The 25,406-nt window shown below is 42.5% G+C and overlaps 1 protein-coding gene across 3 annotated transcripts; it reads right to left on the bottom strand.

Moving 5' to 3' along the window:
- Nucleotides 1-3,832: 3,832 nt before the first annotated feature.
- Nucleotides 3,833-12,234, bottom strand: zbtb18 (zinc finger and BTB domain containing 18). 3 transcript variants are annotated; one of them, XM_029521363.1, is made up of 3 exons: nt 11,792-12,234; nt 9,514-9,643; nt 3,833-6,868 (listed from the first exon to the last, which is right to left on the bottom strand). In XM_029521363.1, the coding sequence occupies exons 2-3, from the start codon at nt 9,527-9,529 to the stop codon at nt 5,154-5,156; spliced, it is 1,731 nt and encodes a 576-aa protein (XP_029377223.1). In that variant the 5' UTR covers nt 9,530-9,643; nt 11,792-12,234; the 3' UTR covers nt 3,833-5,153. The 3 variants fall into 3 exon arrangements, with proteins under 3 accessions (XP_029377223.1, XP_029377221.1, XP_029377224.1); XM_029521361.1 differs by lacking the exon at nt 11,792-12,234 and adding an exon at nt 8,077-8,131 and having other exon boundaries at nt 9,514-9,630; XM_029521364.1 differs by lacking the exon at nt 9,514-9,643.
- Between the last annotated feature and the right edge of the window lie 13,172 nt (nt 12,235-25,406).

Below are 25,406 nucleotides of genomic sequence, written 5' to 3' on the forward strand. Positions count from 1 at the left end.
GGAAACTTGAAGCAAAAAAACAAAACAAAACAAACAAACAAACATTTTTTTGGGTGTGACAATAAAACAGCAATACTCGATGTTTGTCACAAGTAACACACAAATATATGATCTCAAGAAGAACACACACACAAACATGCGTCTGCGCTCCTTCAAAACTTTCCTTTTATCTGGAAACATCTGTCTTGAACCAAAATTGGAAGCAGCAGCATAAGTTATGGAGAACACTCTTTCAGCCAAAACTGCAGATGTCATTTTCGAGAAACGAAGTTGGAAGCTGCTTTGAAAATAAGACACAACAGTCAAACATCAGGACACTTTGGGTCCACATGACACTTTTCTGTTTATCTCCTCCCCTTCATCCCTCCATCCCTCCCCTGGTACGAGAGTCCTCCATGGCAGCTTGGCAGAGGCCGTTCCCTCACGCAAAGCAGCAGCGTGTAGGGGCCCAGGCCCCAGACAGGAGCCCAAGCTGGTCTCAGCCTCCCAACATGTTGAGCTGGCCCGCCTTGGGCACAGCCAAATGGTTCTGCAGCTGCCCCTTTGTCCCCCTTCCTTAAGTAAACAAAGGACAGAAACAAATTAATGACCTACATTCACAGCAAACCTCACACGGCCTCCTCGCAGTGAGAGAGAGAGAGAGAGAGAGAGAGCAGTTGTCTACAAGCAGATGTTCACTTACAAAACTGCAGATTGCAATTAATGATCACCAGGCAGCGCCTAACCAAAGGAGAGGGTTGCTGCATCTTCAGCAGCAGTTATTATAATGTCTGCTGTCTGTCTGAAGGCAGCGGTGACAGCAGCTACTTCAGAGACACTAACTTTTTTACAGTTTGGACACATCTCCCCAAACTCTTTTTAATAAGATAACCACATATCCAGTGCAACGTGAACCTCATCCAATTAAAATATCCATAAGGTTAACGGCTTCCCAAAAATAAATAAATAAATAAATGCGATTACAAAAATGTATGAACTCGTAAAACCGACACCGAGCTTAAATCTTTCAGTGTTGTAAGTTTATTAAGCCAATATTAGGCCTTCAGACAGAGGACAATGTCATAAAGATTAGCAGTGAGCTTATGGCGTGAGTGAGCGTTGGGGGCTTACTGAAGAGACCATCTGTGGCCTAATGAGTGCTGCTCCTTGGCCTCTGAGTGCAGGGGCTTTTAATGCAGGTTTACTGAGCAGCAAGACATTAGCTAAAGCTGATTTCTTTACTGGAAAACTGCACTTGAGGAGCTTTGCAAGGAGTGCGTGTCTGCATGTGTTGCTGGGGGTTTGGAGTCCGACAAGCTGCTGCACATTTTCATCTGAAATGCATCCCACACCTCAGCCAGGATATTGAGTTGTGCAGAGAAATACAGTGCAACACACACACTCGCATATTCACTGGAGAAGCAGACTATCGTTGCTGTGGCCAAACGCACACTCTGTACAGCTCGTCTCACACACAATCATATACGTATACACATGCACATACTTCCACCCACATCATATGGCAGCGAGGAGCAGGATGCTAAGACCTCCCTGCACTGCAACCTGCGTTTGTGTGGACATAAGCTGCAAAAAGTCAAGGCTATATGATAAATAAGTTCAGCGTCTAAATGAAGAAGAAAATATGTCTGAATGTTGATGAGTCTGTGTGATTTTAACAGATGAAAGTGGAACAAAACTTCACACACAGGTTGAATTTCAAGATTCTTATAATTTATTGCAGTTTGCACACAATTTAAAAATGTCAACAACAGCACACCAAAAAATTACAAAACTAAACACAATTAGAATTTACTCCCCTTGAGAAAAAAAAAACAACCCAACTATGATTGTCAAAGCTAAAAATGACTAAATCTGAAAAAAAAGAAAAAGAAAAGAAAGAGCAACGAAAATGTTTTAATCTCGAGAGGGAGCAAATATATCTAAATCAAAATCTGCTTTTTTTTCTCCAGACAGTGATTGTCCTTTTTCAACACAGATTCAGTCACTTCACACCCCCCACCCTCTACCCCCACAATCTGTCATTCCATAAACTGTCTATGACATTTGAACATTTTATTTTTATACCTTGATTTAAACAAAACACACCCCCCACTCCCATTTTGATTTCAAGTAAGCACAGCAAAAGATGGAGATGTCTCATGAGGGTGGTTACTTCACAGCTTTGTGGGCGGCTGACATCACTCCCACAACTCCACCCAACACTCACACATTAGAAAATCTAATTTAAAAAACAGAAAAACAGGCCGGACTACAGCAGTTTAAGGCGGTCAAGTACAACCAGAGAAACAGAGCGGGGGGGGGGGGGGACAGCAGTAATGATGAAAACAACAGCAGGATGGAGTGAGCCCATATGCAGAAATGCTGCCAGTGAAGAAATAACGTTTCAAGGGAGAGAGAGAGAGGAAAAAAAAATAGAAGAGATGCGGCGCAAACAACCGCAATGTCATCCACGCTCGCACTGGCAAAGCCTGTAGGTACCACCAGATGACAGGGCGGCACATACAACCACCTCACCCTCCACATGCTTATCAGTGGGGGCACACCGCGCGCACACGCACACGCACACGCACGCACACACACACACACACACAGATGTCTGAGTGAGGGGAAATGTGGAAATGCAGGGCATTCAGTTTTCTGTATCTCTATGTTGAATGTGTTTGGATTGCATTATCGCTTGACCATTATTTTGAAAATTATGACAATAATTTCCCATGGAATTTTATAAAGAATGAAAAACATGATGAAACAAATGTAGTCCTAAACTAAACAACAATCACATACAAAAAAGAATTTTCCAATCACATGCGCAAAATATAAGACATTGTTTTCTGATAAATTCAATAAATTCCTTGAATTTAAACAACTTTTTAAACAATTATTTCTCAATGCTCTACAGTATCAAATACTTCCATAGCGTCAGAAATGTTTTTTTGTTTTTTGTTTTTTAAATAAAGGCATCTTTTCAGCAAAAATCTGATTTCACTTTTAGCTTAAAAAGGTGCATTCAGACATGCCAATTCTCTCCCATCTATCTCAATGTAATGATTACATTTGAAGTGAAAAACACACACAAGCTCGCATCGCATTCACACCATTGCGCCCAACGTGAGATGCACCGCACTGCACTGAGCTGAGCTGAGCTGGGTGAGTTACTATTCAGCACTACCTCACTCAGCTAAGCAGAGCTCAGCTCAACATGATGCAACAGTGTGACGAAGATATCTGACCCTTCAACTTTCAGCAGGACTGCTCAGTTTCAACCTCCCCTTCCTGTCTCTCTCAGAACCTTCACACTTCAGCCAAGTCAGAGCCATAAAACTGCACCCAACAGACCTGAAATAAGTGCCCAGTGAGCAGACATAATTAGGAAATGACTTGACCACGTCAACAGCTCAGAGAAAACAGAGACCAGAGAAGTGGGGAATGAATATGTAGCAGTGGGGAAATGTAACGCCTGAGGAGGAGCAGGAGGAGGAGGAAGTGCTGGGTGGTCGTAGGTCTTCAGTAGGTTAACTTGACTGGTACTAACCCAGCCACACATTCATAAACACACACACACACAGCAGAGAGATCAGTGCATATTGCCACAGGCTTCAAATGCTTCATTGTATCGCTTCAACATCTGACGGAAACACATTCGGTAACATTCTTCTCACAGCCCAGCGACAGACCTACAATGTGTAGACCAAAAAAAAAAAAAAAAAAAAAAAAAAAAAAAAAATCCACCTTTTCACTGTCTAAAGTGTTCAAACATTTCCCCCGATGCAAAAAAAAAAAAAAAAAAAACACAACTTAAAGGGCTAAGACAAAATCAAATTTTCATGCATTTTTATCCATAGCCGCGAGAATAATCATCATTTTCAACAGACCGCACCCTGGAGTAGTATTCACAAAAAAAATTAAAAAAGAAAAAAAGAAAATAAAGAAAAAGAAAAAAGGAGAGCCCATTGTCAAATATTTGATCAATTACAATGTGTACAGTAATACAGCAAATTCACATTTTATTTTAAAATATACAGGTTTGGACATCATGCAACAACAGCAGGTCCCATTACAAAAAAGTAACAAAATAATAATAATAATAATAATAATATTAATAATAATGATAATCATTAATTTAAAAAAATTGTAAAGGATTAAAGTTTTAAAACTATAGCAGAACAATATACAACAACCTTAAATTAAATACCTTTTCAACAAGAGATGTTTTAAAGACTTGTCAGCTATATTTAAGAAAAAAATTCTATTAATATTAATAAGAAGAATTATAATAGGAATTTAAAGGTCTTTTCAGTTTTAGAAATTACTTCAAATTGATTGGAAGTGGAAAAAGGAGGCTGTGCATTGCATGAGTGCCATCAGTTTGTTTGTCAGTCAGTCAGCTTTCCCCTGAACACACAACACCAAAGAGCTTAACAAGAGAAGCGGGGAGCGCTTCACCAACGACACTTCCATGCCACTCAGAAATAAAGTGAAAACACACGTAACTCGCTCATACACACTCATCAGGTAATTTTTGCCAGAGTAGTGCAGTATTGCGCACGCACACACGCACGCACACACGCACACACACACACGTGCACACACACACACACACACACACACTTCTTCAAACTGTGTGTGTGGTGGTATCGACTTGTGGTGATCACAGTACCCGTTTAGTGTATTGTAATGCTTTTTCACTTCAGTGTGTTCGACCTGAACTCCTGCAGTGGCGTTTGCTGCCTGTGGGACTGGGACCGATACGCTGGCCAGCGTTGGAGTGTCGTGTCTGAGATGAAACACAAACGGAGTGAAAACTCTTCTGAAAGGCAAGACATTCTCACCGGGACCCATGTCCTTAGACGCAATGAATACCACCAAACAGAACTTACGCCAAATAAGATTTCAGAATAAACAAGAATAAAACAAAATTACCCCAAACATCAACAAAAAAAAAAAAAAACAAAAAACAAAAAACAAACAAACTCAGTAGTAACATTTTCATGTGCTATTAAAGTGCAATTGAATGAGATTTTGTGACACACAAGAACATGACTCACTTAACACCTCAATATCAGACTTTACCACCTCCTTTGACCTCCCCACGCTTCTCTTCCTTTCTGTCACTCAACATTTTTTCCCCCTTTACCAAATCCAGCAGTCTGTTTCTACTTCCACAGTTCCTGGGAGCTGTCCTCAATCGCCCAATCCCTGACATTGGGCAGCGCCAGCGGTTCACTCTTCACTGACAGCGAGTTGACCAGTTCACAATGGAACTTGCGGATGTGTCGGTAGAGGTCCCCGGACTGCGTGAAACGCCGTTCACACCACTTGCAAGCGTGCGGCTTCTCACGCGTGTGCACCACTGCATGACGGCTGAGGTTGTGTGAGTACTGGAAGCTCTTGCCGCATGTGGTGCAGGTGTAGGGTTTCTCACCAGAATGCGTCCGCTCGTGGCGCTTCAGCGTGTACATGCAGGAGAAGGTCTTGCTGCAGATGGTGCATGTGGGCACATTGACATCTCCGGCGGGCTTAGAGCGGATGCCCTCCTGCTCCCTGAAGTGGGAGCTGAGGTGAAGCTGGAGGATGTGTGGAGAGGGGAAAACCTTGTTACAGAGTGGACACATGAAGATCTGGGTGTGTTGAGCTGACAGCATGTTGGAGACGTAGGGCAGCAAGGAACTATCCATGCTGGCCGCCTCGGCCTGGGCGCGTTCATTTTCACCACCCAGTATGTCCTCATCGTCGGCGGTGGCAGGGGGCTTCTCCTCCCGCTCCAGCTCAGAGGCCAGAGAGGCCTCTCGCAGAGCGGACAGGTGTGCTTCCAGGCCAAGCCGCCGCTGAGCTGACAGAGGCCCTCCGACTCCATGGTGGGTCAGGCCCCCGTTGGCGCTGGGAACCGTAGCCTTGCTGATGCCACTGTGCTCCATTTCATACTCCCCACCTCCCAGTTCCTCTTCCTCGTCAGAAGCCACACCCCTTTCAACCTTCACCCTCACAGCCAATGGGCTTTGGAGGCTATCTGGTGTAGCTGCTCCACTGAAATAGGATGCATGGTGGTTACTGTGGTTGCTACCAGCAATCGGTTTGACAGAAAGGTCCAGGACACAGTCAGCTGCATCATTTGACACCCTCCTGCCCCTGTGCCCTCCGCGAGAGCTAACAGAGCGGTGGGATCTCTGTGAGAGGGATCCAGTGGAGCTGGTGGGGCTCCCGGCTGGGGAGAGTAGCTTCCCTCCTTCTCCCAGCACTTCCCCACCCTGCGTCTCCGCTTCGCCATGTCCTGGGCTTTTTGTAGCCATGGCCGGTGTCCCTGGTCTGTCTGCAGATGGCAGCCTCATCCACAGCGGTCCACCCTCCGCCTTTCCCTCCTCTTCCTCATCACTATGCAGCAAGTCAGCAGTAGCAGGCCGGCCGGTAGAACCATCTGACAGACTGTCGGCCTTATCGGAGCAACTGGACCCACCATCATCCTCTCTGCGCGTGCTGTCTGCCTCCGCCGTGGCCTTCTGCTTCAAACGTTTCTTACACACCTTGACAATGTCATACATGTGCAAGTAACTGGCTGCTGCCAGCACATCCTCTACGGGAAGGTCCTGGAACTGCAGCTTGCCCTCGTACATGAACTCCAAGAGCAGGGAAAAGGCCGGGGCTGTGACAATGTCGCTGTTGAGATGCACCACATCTCTCTTGTCCAATTGGTCCTTGTAGAAGAGGTGAAAGTACATGCTGCAGGAGGCCAACACAGCACGGTGTGCACGAAACTGGGCATCGCCCACAAGCACTGTGGAGTCACACAAGAAGCCTTGGTGCCGCTGCTCACTCAGACACTGGAGTAAATGTCTGCTGTGGTCTGGGAACTCCATCCTGCCGTCCTCATAACCTGCAGCCACACAGAAACACAGAAGCAGGGTCAAAGTTAGTTTTGTGTTAAAGAAGTGTCAGTATCTCATACAGACTTTTCAAAATGATTTCTGAGGTTATCATACATATTTAGTGAAGCTATAGGAACAAACGTAAAATCACAAAATCACTACATTCAAAAGGTTATTTAAATTGAAAGACAACACAAGGATTCACTGTCAGATTTAAAACGCAATCTTTGAGACCATTTTGTTTTTATTATGTCTTAAGCTTTTATGTTGATTTAACAATTTCTTAGAAGAAAATTCTAAAAAAAAAAAAAAAAACAAAAAAAAACAAAACAGGATTGACGCGAACGTTCATAATCAGTTTGTCAGTTTTTCAATATAAAAAGTATGTTAACACAAGGAAAAATATCTAAACCAAAACATGAACCCAGGTAAATTTAAAATATGAATATATTTGTAATGAACTATGCTGGTCACGATTTTTGCCTTTTTTTTATACTCCAAATAATTTCAACAGAAATATTTCTGTTCAAAATCAAAAAACCAAGCAGGCAGCATACATTCCTTCATACTTTACAAAAGCTTCTCTTACTGATGAAATTTAAATTTTACTTTACTTCACAAAAGGGGAAAAAATAAAAAAATTACAATTACAATTTTAGGTATAATTTAGAATAATGCGCAAATGCAGGTTTTACTCAAAGAAAGACTTAATCAGTAATTGTAAACCACCAGCGACCGATTCTTCCATTCTATCTCTCCGCTCTCTCTTTCTTTATCTCTCTAACTCCTCTGCCTGCACTCCTGGATTGTCGCTGCTCCTACGCTGGTTATTTTTATTAACCCACTTTGGCCTGGCCTGGCACAGCCCTTTTAGGTAACCGGCTTTCAGCTGCACACACTGTCCTCACGTACACAACACACACTCTTCGTACCAGCCTACCTACCAACCACCTCCACAGGCTAAGTCGAGCAGGAAAACTGCCCAATTGAAATAGCACAAAAACAGCTTGTCCCTTGTTTAACCTGTGAGCTCTGGCTTTAGGTGTAAGATTAGACCAAAGGGGGAAAAAAAGCACAAAACTTGTTGCATTACCCTTCGGGTGTAGTTAAAGAGATGATTTATCTAATTTATAAAAAGATGAGCACTAATTAGACAAAATTTCACATGATATCGATTGATAACAAGAATGAAATCTGTAAATTCAGGAAGTCCCACCTGTTAACCAAGTCGATTTGTCCTGCCTGAGAAAATACATTGGTCCCGCTCCGCACTGTGTCAACCAAAGCAGTTAAATCACCTCATTTGAATGAAGCTAAACCAAGAATGTCAGTGTGTGCGAGACTGTGGATGTGTGCGTATGCGTGTGTGCTCGCCCTATAGCTCGTACAGACTGCTTTTAATGAGGGGGCTTACAGGGACAAGGGTGTACCACCTCCCACCTCTCCACACCCCCACCCCCACCCCTCACCACCCCCCTCTGTCCAGCCAAACCCCTCTTCCACCTCCTCCTTCCATACACACCACTCACACGCTCCGTTCTGAATCTCTTAAGAAAAACCCTGCACATCCGCCCCACAGTAGAAACTGCCCTATTCCTCAAACCCCCCCACCATCACCCAGAAGAGAAGATTTACAATACAATCACTGTAAGTGCCCTGCTCGTCACAGCATCAATCCTAATCTTTAAAGATGGCTAAAAATAAAGACGGCAATGGTAGTGGTTGGAAGGGAGCCGTCGGCGGAGGCTCAGGAGGGCAGTAGCCCGTCACCCAGCCTACCCGGCCCCGGCCAGCCGGATCAAACAGGGGTCTGAGAAGGAGAGACTGAGAGGGGCAGGGAGGGAGAGGGTGACAGAGAGGCTGGGACGGCTGGGGAAGGAGGCTTACCCACATCTGATCCAGCTGACGGGGGCCATATGGCAGCTGCTAGCCAGATAAAGAGATTAAGACTAGGAGGGAGTGCGATTACAGCTGTCTAGCCAATTCAGGCAGCTCAAATCTGCAACTTCTAAATTAGTCTCCTCTACTGCAGCCGACAGCAAAGGAAAAAAAAGTGGCTAAACTAGACCGCACATGCTTTCAAGTAATTTTAAAAAAAGTTGGATTGAAATTGAAATGGATTAAATAACTACTCAAAATATTTTTCACGTATTTCTTTGTTATTTCACTAAAAAATGTATCACCAAATTAATAGAAATGACTAAATTACTCTTTAAAATTGTTGTCCAATAAAAAATATTATTTTTAATAATAATTCCACTTGTATTAAAATGAACAAACTCAATTCTAAAATAAAGTTTATTTTAATGATTGCCCAAACAAAATGCCTGACAATACAAATAGAAAACACAGTGACAGCTGAGTTTTAAACACAGCTCACTAGACAACAAACTAAAAACACAGCAGAGTGTTCCCAGACTGCAATTACCCCTCAGACAGGCAGTACCAACACGAGTTTACTACTGAAGCACTCAGTGGCAGTTTCAACAGCGCTCACAATGCTTTGACACATGGAGATCCCCACAACAAAACAAAATAACTACTCTACAACCCCGGAATCTCCTACTCTACTTACTCTGTCTCATAAAGACTCATGCAAACACACAAGCGCACACACACACACGCACACACACACACACACACAGAACGATACCTGCAGCAGTATGCATCAACTTGATTAACTCCACTGTAGCAGAATAGCTGGGCTGGCTGGCTGAGAATGGCTGTGTATCTCTCTCTCTCCCCCTTCCTTTCTTGCTTTTTCTCTTCCTCGCTCGCTCTCTCTGAATCAATGAGTGGGTAGAAGAGGAGAGAAGAAGAGGGAGGCAGGCAAAAAAAAAAAACACGCTGTTCAAACTGCGAGGGACAGATGCAAAGTGGAGGAGATGTTGGAGGGGGAACGAGATACCACCTCCCTCCTCCTCCTCCTCCTCCTCCTCCTCCTCCTCCTAACTGGCGCTGATCGGCAGCCACAAACACACACACACACACACACACACACACACAGCACTAACTCTCCCAGGCTGCCGCTGAGACTCACAATAAAGGACTGTGGAGGGGTGGAGGCGGTGGAGGGATGGAGGAGGAGGTGGGGTGGATGGCAGCCTGTCAGCTGCTCTGACATCATCCTCAGATGGAGATGCTACCTCCAGCTGTGCTCTTTCTACAGCCATATGCTGCCTCCTCTACACTCCTGCCACCAGACTCTTTCATTCTACCAACACCACACAACTTTGTCTCTCTTTCTCCCCCTTTTCTCTCTCTCTCTCTCTCTCTCTCTGGAAAAAAAAAACATGGCCAAACTAAATGCAGTAGGATACTGATTTGTGTTTTGGGAAACAGAAAAGATCACGCAACAATAATCACCCACTCCCACAGCAACTACCAAGGAGAGGGAAAGTTTACAAAAAATTATCAACAAATGTTTTGGGTCACAATATTTCTTCTTCTTTTTTTATTGTGTTATGAACTGTTTAAACCCTCTTCTGTCTATTTCTCTGTCTCCTTCCAGTAACCATAAACAAAGGCCAACACAGCACATTTGCAACTGACAGACATACGCAGCTGATATTGTTTTCCACTTCTTTACGGTTCAGCGCCGATGCCTCTTCTTGTATTCATTCAGTCACTCAATCACTCATTCATTCATCTATCTTTCACCCCTTTCTCCTCCCCTTCTTCAGTTCTTTTGGACCCTTCGGTCAAGTGACAGAAACAAAAACGAAATGAGAAGACAATGAGAACAAGTCATAATGAAAGAAACTAATGAGTGCAAATCCTAAACAAAGGGAATACAAGCCTTTAATAATCTGGGGAGAAACTTCTTACAACAGCATTATTCCCCTCCTTTTGGTGAAAGTTAGCACGTTGAGAGCATGTGAACAGCCAGCTATTGGATATCTGATCAAAACTCCATTTATTCTTGAAAGCCGACTTGTCCCAAAAGCTTCTGATAAAGTTTAAAGGGCTGCTATAGCACGGACATATTACCGTATTAAAAGTACTGTCACCCAGTAATATCACAGACGGATGGAGACAAATCGGTAGTCTGAATTCATCCAAGTCGCGTATAAATGTCCAGATGAATTATAAGAATATTTAAAAAGCGCATACACAACGATTTCTATATTTAATTAACAATTGTTTATGGTGACTTTTTCAAAAAAGGTCTTTAAAAAAAACGTTAATGAAGCAAAACATATGGCTTCACTTAAAACTTTTAGAATCTTTAATGGGGTACATATAAATATATATATATCCAACATAAACTTGAATTAACTTCACCACTGGAGTTTCAGTTTGCATCTCTAATTACTGTGGTCGCTGCACAAACAACCGTCGATGAGCTGTGACACATTTTTAACGTCGTGACAGTGCTACACCCAACACCTGGACCCACACCGGTCCACGCCGTGATCACCGAGCTGGGCGTAATGTGGACCGGTCTGAACTTCAATTCAGGCAGTTCTAAACCGACAACAACCGTCCGGAGAGCAAATTAGCATAAAAGTCAAAGTAATGCGAGACTGTGGTCGAGCAAACGACAAACACAGAAGGACCGCCGATCATTTTCAGAAGAGAAGACACAACAAACAAGCCCAGATAAAGACGGACACACACACACACACACACACACACACACACACACACACACACACGGAGACAGTGACCCACGCAGCTAGCTATAGCCCGATCATTGCTAACAAAAGTAAGGCGACAATATTGAGCTATTTACAGTTGTTCCGGAGGCCCCGGTGCTATGACAACAGCTGCTAAAACACCGCGGACACACAACCAACATGGCAACTATTAGTGCGTGGACACAACACAGTCATGCTAAGGAAGGTTTAGCTACTTTTTCCCCTCCTTAACCCACCCTCTCTCTCCTGAGCCTCCTTTAATCGGACTCCGGTATTAGAGGCAGCACTTACAGACAACAAGGTCCGACGTCTTCCCCGCTTCCTTCCGTCAAATCCCCCCTTCTTTCTTTTCTTCTTTGTCCTTCGGAGACAAAACTAGATTGACTTTGGACTAATTTCCATAACAGGCTGCCGAGGGAGGCGAGCAGGCGGAGGGGGACGGGGAGTCTAGCACTCTGCGGCGGCCAGATGTTTCCGAGCTGTTGCTGCTCAACTCGGGCTGGGAAAAGGAGGCGAGTTGACTGGCACGGCGCGGAAGCCAATGGTGCCGGCGAGGAGCAAAGTGAAGGCAAATTGGAAGAGGCCCTCCAACAGAGGTGAGGGAGGGATATGTCTTCTCCTCTCGTCGGCGTAGGTTGACACCAGGAAACAACAAACAGGGGCGCGCGCGCGCACGCACGCACGCAGGGATAAGGCAGGAAAGAAGAAGCTGGGCCAAACCGACTGGTTCTGCGAGTCAGCGAGGCGGACTGGCGCAGCGCTGAGCGAGGGAGCGGAGAGCGGCGCGATGCCGCCTGGGAACTGTAGTCAAGCCCGAGCAGGAGGGAGAGGAGGAGGCGGAGGAGGGCGGGGGGGGGGTCCGTGATGGGGGGGCACGGGGGCGGAGCAGGTGCGCCTCCGTGACAGGAAGAAACTCCGTTGGTTGGTGAGGTTGACTGAAGATGATCCTGTGAGACTAGATATATGTGGGGCCGTCTGCTGAACATTTAACTTCCAAGGGAAACAAAAAAAAACTTGAAAAAGCTTCTTTTTTTTTTTAACTCTTAAGGGTTAGGGTTAGGGTTAAACTACAGCTGAGCTCTGTCAATAAATGGTTGACAAGCTGCAATGAAATGATGGGTTAATGGTTATTTACTGATGCTCTGCAGGTGTGAGCCAATAAGAATAACTGTCGCTACTAAAGTAACTAAATTATGTAATAGAAAAAGAAGTCTGTCTTTGTAAATGCTGATAAACACAATACAGGGGTGTATAGGCAATGACGGACGATAATTTGAAATACAGCATATGCTATAAAATTTGTACATATGTCTCTTATTAACCCTGTAATCAACCTAATTCCTGGCCTACCGTGGTACAGAGGAAATTGGTCAAATAATTATAAAATAGCCAATTGCTGTCAAATGCTTTTTCTATTTGTAATAGTCACTTTAAACTGAAATGTTATGAATTGATGGAGAGCCAAACTTGTGATTTAGTGCTGAGCATTTACCCCTTTTGACATTCTATTGATGCTGAAGTCATTCACTGAAATAGGGTTCAGCTGAGACACACTGAAGATATCCTCCAGTGTGATCCACTGTTTTGATAGTATCTGTTCAACACCTTTGGCAGTGATTATAGTTTATATGAGTGGATGCTTTCAGTTTGTGATATGCTGTCAGTTTGTCAGCCCTGAGTGGAAAGCATAACTCCTCACTGACAGTCTGTGGATGTAGTGAAAATGTAGTTTCACAAATCATACTTGTTGGATGAAAAGAGAGGCAGAGGGGGTGATTTACTGCATCTTAAAATCAACTTCTTCAGAATGAAAAAATAGAAAAGATTTGATTTCAAAAGTGTCGTGACATAACTAATACAGGCCAAGTTGTGGTATTGAATGCACAAGGGGTGAGTTGGCTCTTTATGTTCCTAAAAGGTTTTTCTGCTATCTGGCAGGTTTTAACAATCACTGGTTTGACTGGAACCTGTCAAGAGACCCTGCACCCTGCTGAAGCAATGCCAAGGCAGCTTGTTTAACCTGTAAGGTTCAGTTTACATTAAGTGGTTTGTTGCCTGTATTCACACTCGATTGACCTGTTCCTGCACTGACTGCTGTTGTTTTCAGCAGGGGACCCCACAGCCTCCCTACAGCCTTTGTTTACTCATGTATCTGACTGTGGTGGACTTCATAAAGAATGTCATTTGCAGAGTGAAGAGCTGGAAACATTTAGGTTTTAAGTTTCCTGCATGATTTCCAAGAAAAGAGAACAGTAAATCTAGGACACCGAGCAACATTAGTTTCAGTGCTCCTTCTTGTCCAGACAAAAAATGGAGCATCATTTCAAGGAAAGAGACTTTTAAGTACTGTAACTCCAGTGCACTCAAATTAAAGGGTTCCCAGCAGCACAATGAACAGGTTAATTGAAAATAAATGTGATAATTTGTTGACAAAAATAAATAATTTATTACACTTAAGCATTATGGCTGATCATACGTTTCTCTTGACTGGTATAAAACCTTATTTAAGAATAAAAAAAAAAAAAACTCCCAGATATGGGTCACTGGGACAAAAACCTTTATCAAACGTCTGTCATGGGAGCCTTGACATGAAAAAAGTTGGGCAGCTCTGGTTGCCTGAGTGAGTCTGTGGGCCTATTTGCATCCCCTAAACCTGTCCCAGTAAACTAATTGGCGTTACTAATAGATGGCTGGATGAACCGCAGCCCTGTATGTTAATGAATTCACACGATCTGGTGTCATAGCTGAAGGACTTGTTAAAATGCAAATGAATGATGACCCTGTTATGTGTCTATCAATTTCGGGGTCCACGTTATTAACGCATTACAATGAGCCCCTTGTTCATGCACGAAAATACAATTAGGCCCACAGGCAGGAACACTTCAACAGAACAGAAAATTGGATTTAGCAACAGACTTTCAAAACTACAAGCTAATTTGAGCAATAAATATAAAGCAGTCCAACCATTTTGAGGGTAATTGCTGCTCTCACTGAATATTAAGCTCCTTTTTTGAATAATTTTCTTTCACTGTGCAAGACAATGTGATGCATGGAGGACTCGCCTCTCTGTCAGACAGTGTCTTTTGTAGCTTCTCTGTATAGGATACTGTTAAAAGAAAGATTCACCTCAGACCTTGAATTTATTAAAATCTGTTATATGTATGACTCTGTGTGTGTGAATACCCTCAGAGAATTCTGTGCAATTTTCTAAACTTCTTTTCAGAGTTTCTGCGTTCCTCTCTCTGATCCACATACAGTATTGTTTTCTCACGGACAGAAGCCAGAACACTAGAACATACTATGTGTGTGAGAAAGCTGAAAAAGCAGAGCTAGGCTGATGTTTGAAATTATTTGTACAACCATTTGAGCCTCCCTACAGCTGAAATCCAAAGACAAAACTGAAGGCAGTCAGGAAAGAAAGCATAGAGAGAACAGAGCTGGTATTCACACATCAACTGAAAAAGTTTTGGGGAGGTTTAGTTTTCTCTTTTCAATAAAAACTGGAAGATAATCAAAATCTCCATTCCACAAATTTATATTTAGAAGGAATAAGTAAATTACCATCAGTGACAAAATGATGACAAATACACAATCAGTTACATCTATATATAAATTTTACTGAATGTCTGTTATGTCCTGTGTAAATGAAGCCTTGAATTTATCTGATTTTCTACATTCTACCTCTGGAGGTCACTGTAGATCCCATCTTCAATTCTAATTCTCTTTCTGCTTAGTTCAGCTTAATAAGACTTTATAGGCTTGACATTTTAAATTAAAAACATGTTGCCAACGCATTTAACGGAGAGAAATAAGTAATACCTACAAAAAACGATTTTTTTTAAAATGAGCTGTGCTGATTGAAACAACTGGTTAATGAAGGAGAAGCATTTAGAGTTAGTGAAGGAAAGACAATATTTTTTATGTTTAAAGTATAATATGGATGAACACTATTAGACCCAGTTGAAATACTTTGGTATAGATGCTGCCTTTTGTGGCACAATTAACTTGTTTTCGTGTGTGTGTGTGTTTGTGTGTTTTTTTCACTGCTGCCTATTTCAAGGGAACGATACCAATATTCAGCTTTTTATTTCCCTCCCTTAGGCAGCTAGTCCTGAGTGCAGTTTCTTTGTTGTGGTCGTTGTTGTTGTTTTTTGTTTTTTGTTTTTGTTTGAAGCAAGGTAAAAGCATTTTGTAAATCTGGCAGAAGAAAATAAGCGATTCTGAGAAAACCTCTGGCCATCCCTGAGACATTACAACTGTATGTGCTTCACAGGTTCTGCCTTTCCTTGCCAGCATTAATTATATTTTGCTTGTCTATGGGTTTTTGTATTCAAAGTTGTTCAACACGGACAGCTGTGTGAAACAAACTCTTCAGCACCTCTGAAAAGGGACTCCTGATGAGGATTCTCATTTTTTACCCACTAAAATGTGATGTGAATGGCCTCCCAGAATGCTTCATCAGGGTTTTCTTTATTAAACAAAACATTTTAAAAAGACAGGTCGCTTTTACAAGTGAAGGGCTTCGTGTAAATCCCCTTTATAATGATTTCTAAAAGCGTCTCTCTTCAGCTCTGTCACTTTAATTTTCAGTTGTATTCTGTCTATCCTCACAGAAAGTGTTTCATCTTTTGCCATCATGCTGGGATTCAGATTTTTAAGTTGCTGGTAAATTTGGGCGACTCCCGTTGTGAGTTTCTATGAATGGGTAAAGGCAAAAATCTTACAGAGAAAATGTTAATTTGTGGCAGTATCCTCTCTCATAGATCATTTGACTTGACTGCACAGCAGCAGGGGGGCAAAATAATGTAGTAAAGGAATAAAAAAACAGCTCACAATGGCAACAGAGAAGGCATCAAGTAGAATCATTATCAGATTATTTTTTGATTCTTGGGCACCTCTGAACATAGAAGTAGTTGGTTGAATTAATGGAAAAATCAAAAGAGTAAAAGCAAGGCAGTAAAGTAACTTATCCTATTGTAGAACAGTGAGGGCTTTAGGGACACAAAGACCCTAAATCGATCCATCCAAACCTGCAAGAGTACTCCTCAGTGTGTCCCATGGCCACCCTCATCATTGCCCGTAATGGAGGCGTGTAAAAAGGGGAGACACTCTAGGAGACACTGGCTGGCTGACAGAGTTTGAGGAAGGGAAGTGAAGGAGGGGGTGGGCAGACAGATGTTTCAATCTTAGCCCCAGGGCTGATGAAATTAATCCATCCACTGAGGCGCAGACAGAGACAGAGAGATAGAAGAGAGGACTGTTAGTACAATTGGCTGCTCTCTTTGGTCTCTGAATCTTAGTCATTCTGATGTTCCTTTTTTGCAGAGGTGAGCAACATATCCAAACCCATTATAGGCCCAGACACTCTCAATACCTCTGGGCTGAGCTGACAGCGTGAGAGAGAAGGAGATGAAGTGTACCATCTAAAAAGGGATTCAGTCTGTTGGGGCTGAAATAACAAAAACCAGACATATATGGTGTGCACACATCTGTCCTCTAAAGCTGCTATTCATAGAGTGAGCACAGTAACATCATGGAGATGCTGGAGAAACAACACTAGACAGACTTGTGTTCGGACTAGAAGTCCTGGTTTTATCAAGAGAATAGCAGGTAATGAAAAGCAGGCATATACAGAACTCCTGCCATTTTTTTTCAACAGTACTTTCATGCCTCCACAAAATCTGTAGTGTTATATTTTTCAAAGTTTGATTTTGTGAGTCAAATGTCAATGTGACAACATAAAATGGAGTTCGAAAAAACTTTCTCTGCTGGAATTTAGCTGTTGAAGATTTGGTATATTTCACGCAACTCTGTGACAGCAGGGAATGTGCAAAGGAGGGAAAATGTTGACTTAAAAATACAGAGGAATACACTATACACTGCAGTACACACCTACAAACTCAACCCACCTAAGATAATCAGACACCTAATAAAAAACAAACTTTCAGTCTGTCTGAACCTTCAAGAAATGTTGAAGCAAGTTTTTCAGCTAACAGTGGGAGGAAGTCCATCCATACACTTTAACAATCTGATCATCTGGCCCAGTGTGGCTGCTGTTGTAGGCGGTCTGGAATGCAGCCATTTTGACTAAGTGTAAAATATTCATGAACTATCAATGGTCGCCCATCTGACTGGCTGGGGAACAGCTGCTGGGTCTCTGTGCCTCTAGAGGTGCAGCATCTGTCCATTCGAGAAACGTGAATATGCGTTTGTGTGTATGTGTGTGTGTGTGTGTTCCTTCATAGACATACATGTGTGGATTACAGCACACATTTTGATGTGCGTTGTGTGCGTGTCCATGTCTCAGGGGAACTAGCCATCAGGAGAAACAACAGTGTATTTAACTTTTTTATCTCCAGATGGTGAAAGATCATTTTAGAAACGATCAAAAAGCCTCAGTCTCAGTTTTATCAGGATCTGTGCTTGTCAATCAAGTATCACTCTCTCTCTCACAAACAGTGAGAACAGCACTGGTGCAGTCAGCTCCACTGTGTGTGATGTGTTAACGTGAATGCATCTTTTGGACATCTGAAGACTCTGCCATTCTATACGTATCTGTCTGTGGCTCAGCACATCACAGCTTAGCAGTGTGCATGTGTGTGCGCGCGTGTGTGTATGTGTGTGTGGGCAGTTCACACCAGTGTGTGTGAAGCTCACAGAGAGCTGTGCATCTTTGGCTGTTGCTGTATGATGGACATCTGGAAGCTAAATTGGTTAATGGCACCTCCAAGCCAACAGCCAGCCGGCCGTTCCCTTGTTGAGCTGAGAGCGTGTGTTAACTGTGTGCATGTGTGTGTGGGAGGAAGACTGGAGTGGTGGGGGGGACTCTACATCTGGCCTGCCATCCTGTCATAGACAAAAACCCCTGCTGGACATTTAGGGGCTTTTACTTTCCAAATTAATTTTTTCATATTATCTTTAGAGTATGCTCCAAACAAAATCTAATTTGTTATATTCACACAGGAAAACGGCTGGAAACTGCTGTGCCTGTGACCATAAAGAAGCCTCACATTTGGCTGTGATAACACACAACAATGCAATCTTTGCAGCTGCAGTTATAGATATACTCAGTACTCATAGTGCTTACTGAATATCATTTTGGTATAAAGAAAACACAGTAACGGGACAGTATACCTGTGAGCATTGGCCAGATTTTTAGTGTTGACAAAAAACCTTTGACTTTGAACACTAAACACAAACTAAATTGGATCATTCATCCACAGGAGAATATACACGTTCATTGTGATCGATACAATTGATTATGGACAAAATGATGGAGTCACAAACAAACTGGCTCTGTCAACCCTAGAGTGGCACTTCTAGCACAGCTAATAACAACCTAACGAACTATCAGTATCTACCAATAGCAAATTAATACTATAAAAGAATAAGAATGTATAAAATGAACAGCAATCAGGAGGATAAAGCAGATGACAGGTGACAGCATCCGGATGACAGGAAAAGAGACTGAGAGAGAAGGAGATTTATTTGGGATTTGTTTTTATAGGAAACGTACAACAGTGACAAAATGGTGGAAAACAGTGACATAAGCATCAAGAAAGGAGTCCAACAGGAAACATATCGCAAAGGCATGGCCCCGGGAAAATAAAAAGATAGAAGTGTGAGCGTTATTGTGAGGCTGACTCCTTACTGGTAAAATGGCAGGAATAGTTTGAAAGACAGGGTGAAAGCCATCATTTATGACAATATGACTGTGATGTAAGTGCAACGTTAATCCCTTAAAAAGGCCCCTGTGGGTTATCAGGCCATTTAATTCGTTATACACAGGAAAATTATACATTACTGGTGTGAAGGTATCAGAACACAACAAAAGCAGCCATGATGATCAGTGAAACATGGCCAGCAGTGCATTATGGGAGATGAAACTTTACTCCTTACATATAAGGACTTCCTTGAGCTATGTGAAAGAAGCTGCTGATACACAGCATGCTTTGACTGGACTATTAGTTTGTATTTGTTATCAAAGACATCCAAAAAGGTCAGGTGTGGAAATGATTAGCCTGTGCAGACAGAATCTGTGAGTACAACAACACATAGACGAGAATGAGAAACACTAACATGGTCAGAGCTTTGAATAAATACAGGCACAGCAGATGCATAAGTGTCAAGTCCAAGCCAAGAGTGCGCAAACAGCGGGGTGAGCTTGTGAAATCTTTATTATAAGATCTCAGAGACTGTGGTGAAGTGAGAAGCACTTCTTCAGCCTCTGTTGTTTGCCTGCCTGTCTGTCTGTCTCTCTTCAGTCCAGATGTCAGAGGAACTAGCCAACAGCTGCGGCAGGAAATGAGCCCCCAGGCAGTGAAAAGGCTAATACACTTCCACACAAGGAGACACACACACACACATACACATAAAGATCCTGGCTCATATTGCTGAGCATCTATACAAATTCTAAATATAAACATATCCATGATTTTGGTGCTTTGATGTCCGTCTGTGACAATATTCATATATATTTTTTTCTCCTGGATTCATCAGTTTTGCTTAAACTATGTGTGTATATGGGGGATGGTGAGCCAGCTCGCCAGCCTGCCTGCCACATCGCCAGCCCCAGAGCCAGCGGGAACATTTGCCTTGTGGCTTCAATTCCCAGGAATGCCTAACCTGCGCCAGCTGTTGAGAACATGTCACCTGTGCCAACAATGCACCGGCTCTGCCCACCACATCAGCTACTGCTCTGTCTCCATCTGGATGTGTGGTTGTATTTTGGTGTGTATCTGCTTGTTTGTGGCTTACTGTATCCACCCCTTCCCACATCTGTATTTGTGTTTACATCTGTGTGCATGAGTGCACAGTCTCTCTCATGTGTGTAGCGTGCATGGTGCCAGTGTGTGTATAAACGTATGGATGTTTCCAGTGCTGTGCAGACTGGGAATGTGTGCGTCAGATCTAGTGTGTGTGTGTTTCCATCTGTGTGTACTAGCCCCCCCCCCTTTCCTGCATCTGGAGCAGCATTGGAAAAGCTTTCCAACAAGGCCAATGGCAGCCAGCCTGCCAAACAGCCCAGATGTTAGTTCTGTAAGCCTCGGGCTAAATGGAGGGAGCCACACTCATTATTCAGAGCTAGTAAATTGCAACCATTTTTAGCAGAAGAGAGCTTGAGAGACGCAATGAAAGAATGACAGAACAGCAGTAAGAGAAGGAGGAGATATGAAAGTGAGGGATGACAGCTGATTATTTTGAGTTCACAGAGCAATTTAAACATGATGTAAACAAATCTGCTCACTTTCCACTTACTTCACACTGCTACATTACTGTACCTAGGTCAAGGAAGTTCCAAGCCTATTGTCCAGATTTTTTCAACAACACCCCAGATGAAACAAAGTCAAACCATAAAACTGGTACACTGTCTCTTACCCTCAGCCTTTAAGTTCAGCTTGATTTGCTGTAATTAATGTGGGCATAAACATATACTTTTCATGTGCAAGAAAGGATTATTGCAGACATTTTGGCAGGGCTCACTTTTGGATTTCACCTCTGACTAATGTGGTTTGAGATAATCTGATTATACTGTTATCTTATTCGCAAGCTGTTCAATTATCTGAGCACTTGCATCATCATTTTCACCAAAAGTGGCTTTTATGTTGGTGAACACAAATCTGCAGCTAGAAAAACATACTGTAATCCAAAATATCTAGTCCGAAATATATTGAGAGATTGTCCTGCGATTACTCAGGTGTATAGGTGGACAAGACATTTATTTTAAAATCTAGATTGAAAACACATTGTTCATAGAGGCTTTTGTTTGAGAAATGTTGTTTTAAATGAAATGCTGAGAAAAACTTGTTTTCCCTCCCTTTCTGCCAGTAATCGATAATGGGAATATATTGTATATGTATACAGCGCACTCAGCCTAACAGAGCCATGATGCAGTGTAACATTTTATCCTTAATGGAAAAACTCTTACTCAAAATGGCACAGCTTATGAAATGCTCTGCTCCTCTAAGTAGTTGCTTTTTAATGTTTTTCAAGTTCTCTCAAAACAGAATTTCCTTATTATGTATTATAGATGTGAAATAACAATAATATGGTCGCTACTTTGGTCAGGTATTTAAAAGAGGTTTTATAATCTTAACAATATATCAAGGGAACAATAGATTTTTTTCCCTTGAAACTACAAGTGTAGTCCTTTAAACCAACGTGAATTGATTTCTTTTATGTTTTTAATGCAATCATATTATGACCTAATGAATTGGACATGATACATTAGCTAAAAGCTGCCTATTTACTGATGATATTATGTTTTACATTTGTCATTTGTTTGTGGCCACATGATTAATGTAAGCCCAATATTCACCTTCCTGTAAGATCTGTGTTGGTCTTCAGCAAATCAAGGAGGAAATATCTCTTAAGCGGATAATATTGATTAGCTATATGCAGCTGTGATGTGTCTGAAAATCACACAAAACAATAAAATTGTATAGGAATTCTTTGAAAGATGCTTTAATGACCTGCCTTAGTAGGTAAAGGAAATTATCGGGAAAAATTTAAGGTTGGACCACTTTATAGGCAAATGCAGATGAAACAATGACCGACACCAAAGTAAATCTATACCACTCTGCTGACAGATGATTTGATTAGTGAGAGGTCATCCTCTGTCCTGTCTGTGAACTCTAAACCAACTGTTTCCCAATCGACTGAAAAGCAACATCCTTCCAAAATGTTCTTTTGGAGAGCAGTTTTGGAAATAAATACACAACATGTTAATTCACCATCAAATAGCGGGACACAATTAGCTTGATCATCCGGATAGATGTAGCTGTAATGTTAGGGCAGATTTGGCTGAACGTACATGTACGTGTGTGTGTGTGGACATGCAGTATGGTTAACCTCAGAGGTGGCATCTGCCAGGACGCTTGTGAGATCCATGTGTGTGGACTTCCACAGGGCTTAGAGAACATCCACTCCCCCCCATATGGTGAGCTGTCACAGGGACACCCCTCCCCTGTGTGGGACTTCCAGTCAGCCATCAGACTGACCCAGTAAACAACAACTGGACATGGAGTGATGATGTTATATTTGCTAGGATATTTTTGGGGTAGGATATTATCTCCTAAACCTCTGATGGAAAGATCTCAGATGACATTAGTATAATTTATTTCTCATGTAAATTACCTCAGTCACATGTCCATGTTTGTGCTTCATCCAAAATCACTATATCCTCATGAAAAAACCTTTTCGTAAACAACTTTATTTTCACAGACCAAGACCACCAAAACAAATCTGGCTTCTAAATCATTTCACAGGGGTTAAATGTTTAGAATGGATACCCAAAAAAATGTTAATCATACGACTGAGCTGGATTAAAATGGCATAACGATGATAAAGATATCAGGCCTTATCATTAGTTTAGACTCATTGCTGATAAGTAGCTGTAAATTACTCATAGCTTCTTCACATTCACTGAAATAACAACATTTATCAAACACAGCATACAACACATTTGGGAAATGCAAATTGCAGAGTGAAAAGACTGAGAAAGCTGAGAGACATTTCCTCCCATGACAGATATCTTTCTCACATCTGTCTCTCGCTTCCTGCACACAGATGTTACACAGCAGTTTGTTCTGAGAAGGAAAAGACAATTCCTTCTGTGCTTCCCCAAGGAGCGAGTAGCCTGGGGAAAATCCCATTTACACATAAAGTGTTAATGTGTGTCTCTGAGAAAGAGAGGGAGACCAAAGGAAGAGAAATATGTCTTACAAAGGTAGTGAGGGAAGCATAGACCAGAAATAGGAAGTGGCAAGACTGGAATCTGAGGGACCTTTGGGGCCATCAGAGGTTTTGGAGGAGGAGGACCGTGTGTGTTGCGTCTATCCTCTGGCTCTACTCAAACTGTGTGTGTTTTTGATGTTGATCTTATCCAGTTGTTGGAAAGCCAAACACAGTCTGTGCACCCAGATGTTGACAGATGTGCTGTGTATAACCCAACTTCGCACGCACAAACACACACACGCTCACGCACACACAGGAGAGAGAGTAACACATCCTTCCTGTGTTCCCTCTGGAGCTAGTCTTCCTGGCTTGCATGAGACATTCTAAAAAAATTCCATAGTATTTCCTAAAACCAACCTCAGCCCCACTGCTGTGGCAATCCTCGGGGACTGCTGTCCACTGTGCTATTCCAGATGTTCTATAAATAATCAAAACTCACTGGATTTGGCTGGGCCAGATGTGTCAACTTTAAGTGCCGAAAAAGACGGAGCGAGAGGGAGAGAAGACAAACAGCTGGAGCTCTTGGTAGAACTGAAACTTATGCAGCTCTCTCTAGTGGCCTGGAGTAGTTTCTGCACGTGCAGCTGTGCAGATGCATCTGGGCCTGGCCTTCCCCTGCACTCCCTTCCCTGGTCGCCCTAACCTGTCCCATTCTGTTACACCCTCCGCTGTCCCATCCAGTCCTACCCTATCGTATCCCATTTCTTTAGCCTAGTCTAACGGGTCCCATCAGGTTCTGTCCTATCCTATCCCAGCCTTCTGCCCTGCTTTGTCCTCTCCCGTCTTGCCCTGTCCTATCCTACTCTGTCTTTACCTTTCTTAATTTATCCCATGCAATCCAATGTTCATCCCTTTCCATCATATTCTTTCAAAGCCTCTCCTGTCCTATTCATCTTAACCTTTTCACACACATTTCACTCCGATTACACTGTCAAATCAAATCAAAACAAATTTTATTCACATTAAACTAAATCATAATAAAGTTTCTCCAAGGCACCTTAAATATACAGGAGGCATCATCCAAACTCTGTATAGAAAATCTTCAAACAAACCATTCCTATGCAGATGTTCGCATAATTGGTTTGCAACAGTTTTTTCAAGGATTTTAGGAATGAAGGGGAGGTTAGCTATAGGTTTATAATGAACTAAAACATCTGGGTCAAGAGCAGGCTTTTTGTGCAGAGGTTTAATAGCTGCAGTCGGCGTCTGTGGTACGTTTGCCTAATGATAAAAGCAGATTGGTCAGATCTGAAATAGAAGTAAAAGGTAAAACATCTTGAAACTGCCTGGTCTTATCCTTTCTCTGCAGATCCTATAATTGCTGCATACACCACTACAGTAGACCAAACATGCTGGATGATGGCCTTGGTGGTAGTACTAATGTTATGTTGTGTTATACAGTGGGTTTCTTATCAGATGCTAAGAGTCCAACACAATACAAGAAGTAACCACTTCTGCCATAACCTACCTGCTTCACACAATCAGGCAGAAATATGGGTTTGGGTCTTTTTGCATATTCACTGATATCTTTGTGTTTTTTACTGTGACTGCAGCTTTGAGGAGCATCTTATTTTTATACCATTTTGCAAGTATACATGTTTCGCCACATATAAAGGACGTACAATGGCTGCTTCCCGTAACAACAACAGATCTAAGTTCTCCCCTCCCTTTCTCTCTTCATCATTGTCCCACTGCTTCACTGACCTGACCACTAAATCTGCACTGATGGCACCTAGTGGAACTGCAGCATGCAGCTGGAAGAGCAGTAAGAGATAAAGAGTGTGTGTTTGTGCCACTGAAGTAAGGACTGAGATTTTGGCTGCTTCCACAGATTCATGCAGGTAACATCTGTCTACAGACTGAGACCCACAATGACACATAGTAGATTGTGTGACACCACATAACACAGAAAACCTTACCTGCCTCTTCTCAGTTTGTCCACCAATATAAACACCCTGGACTTTACTCTGAAACATGCTGTCTCAGGGTCAGGGTTACTGCCAAGAGCTGACAATACTTGGAACCATCTGGAATAAAACCAAGAGACTTCCTTTTCAGTCCAGTTTTGGCTTAGTTTCCATTGTGAAAACATTACTGCCACTAAACAGTGCTCAATTACATCATTGCTTTTCCTCTTACTCATAAGTAACACTGTTACTTGCTATCAGAG

This window comes from Echeneis naucrates, chromosome 15, assembly GCF_900963305.1.
Source record: "Echeneis naucrates chromosome 15, fEcheNa1.1, whole genome shotgun sequence".
Taxonomy (NCBI): Eukaryota; Metazoa; Chordata; class Actinopteri; order Carangiformes; family Echeneidae; genus Echeneis; species Echeneis naucrates.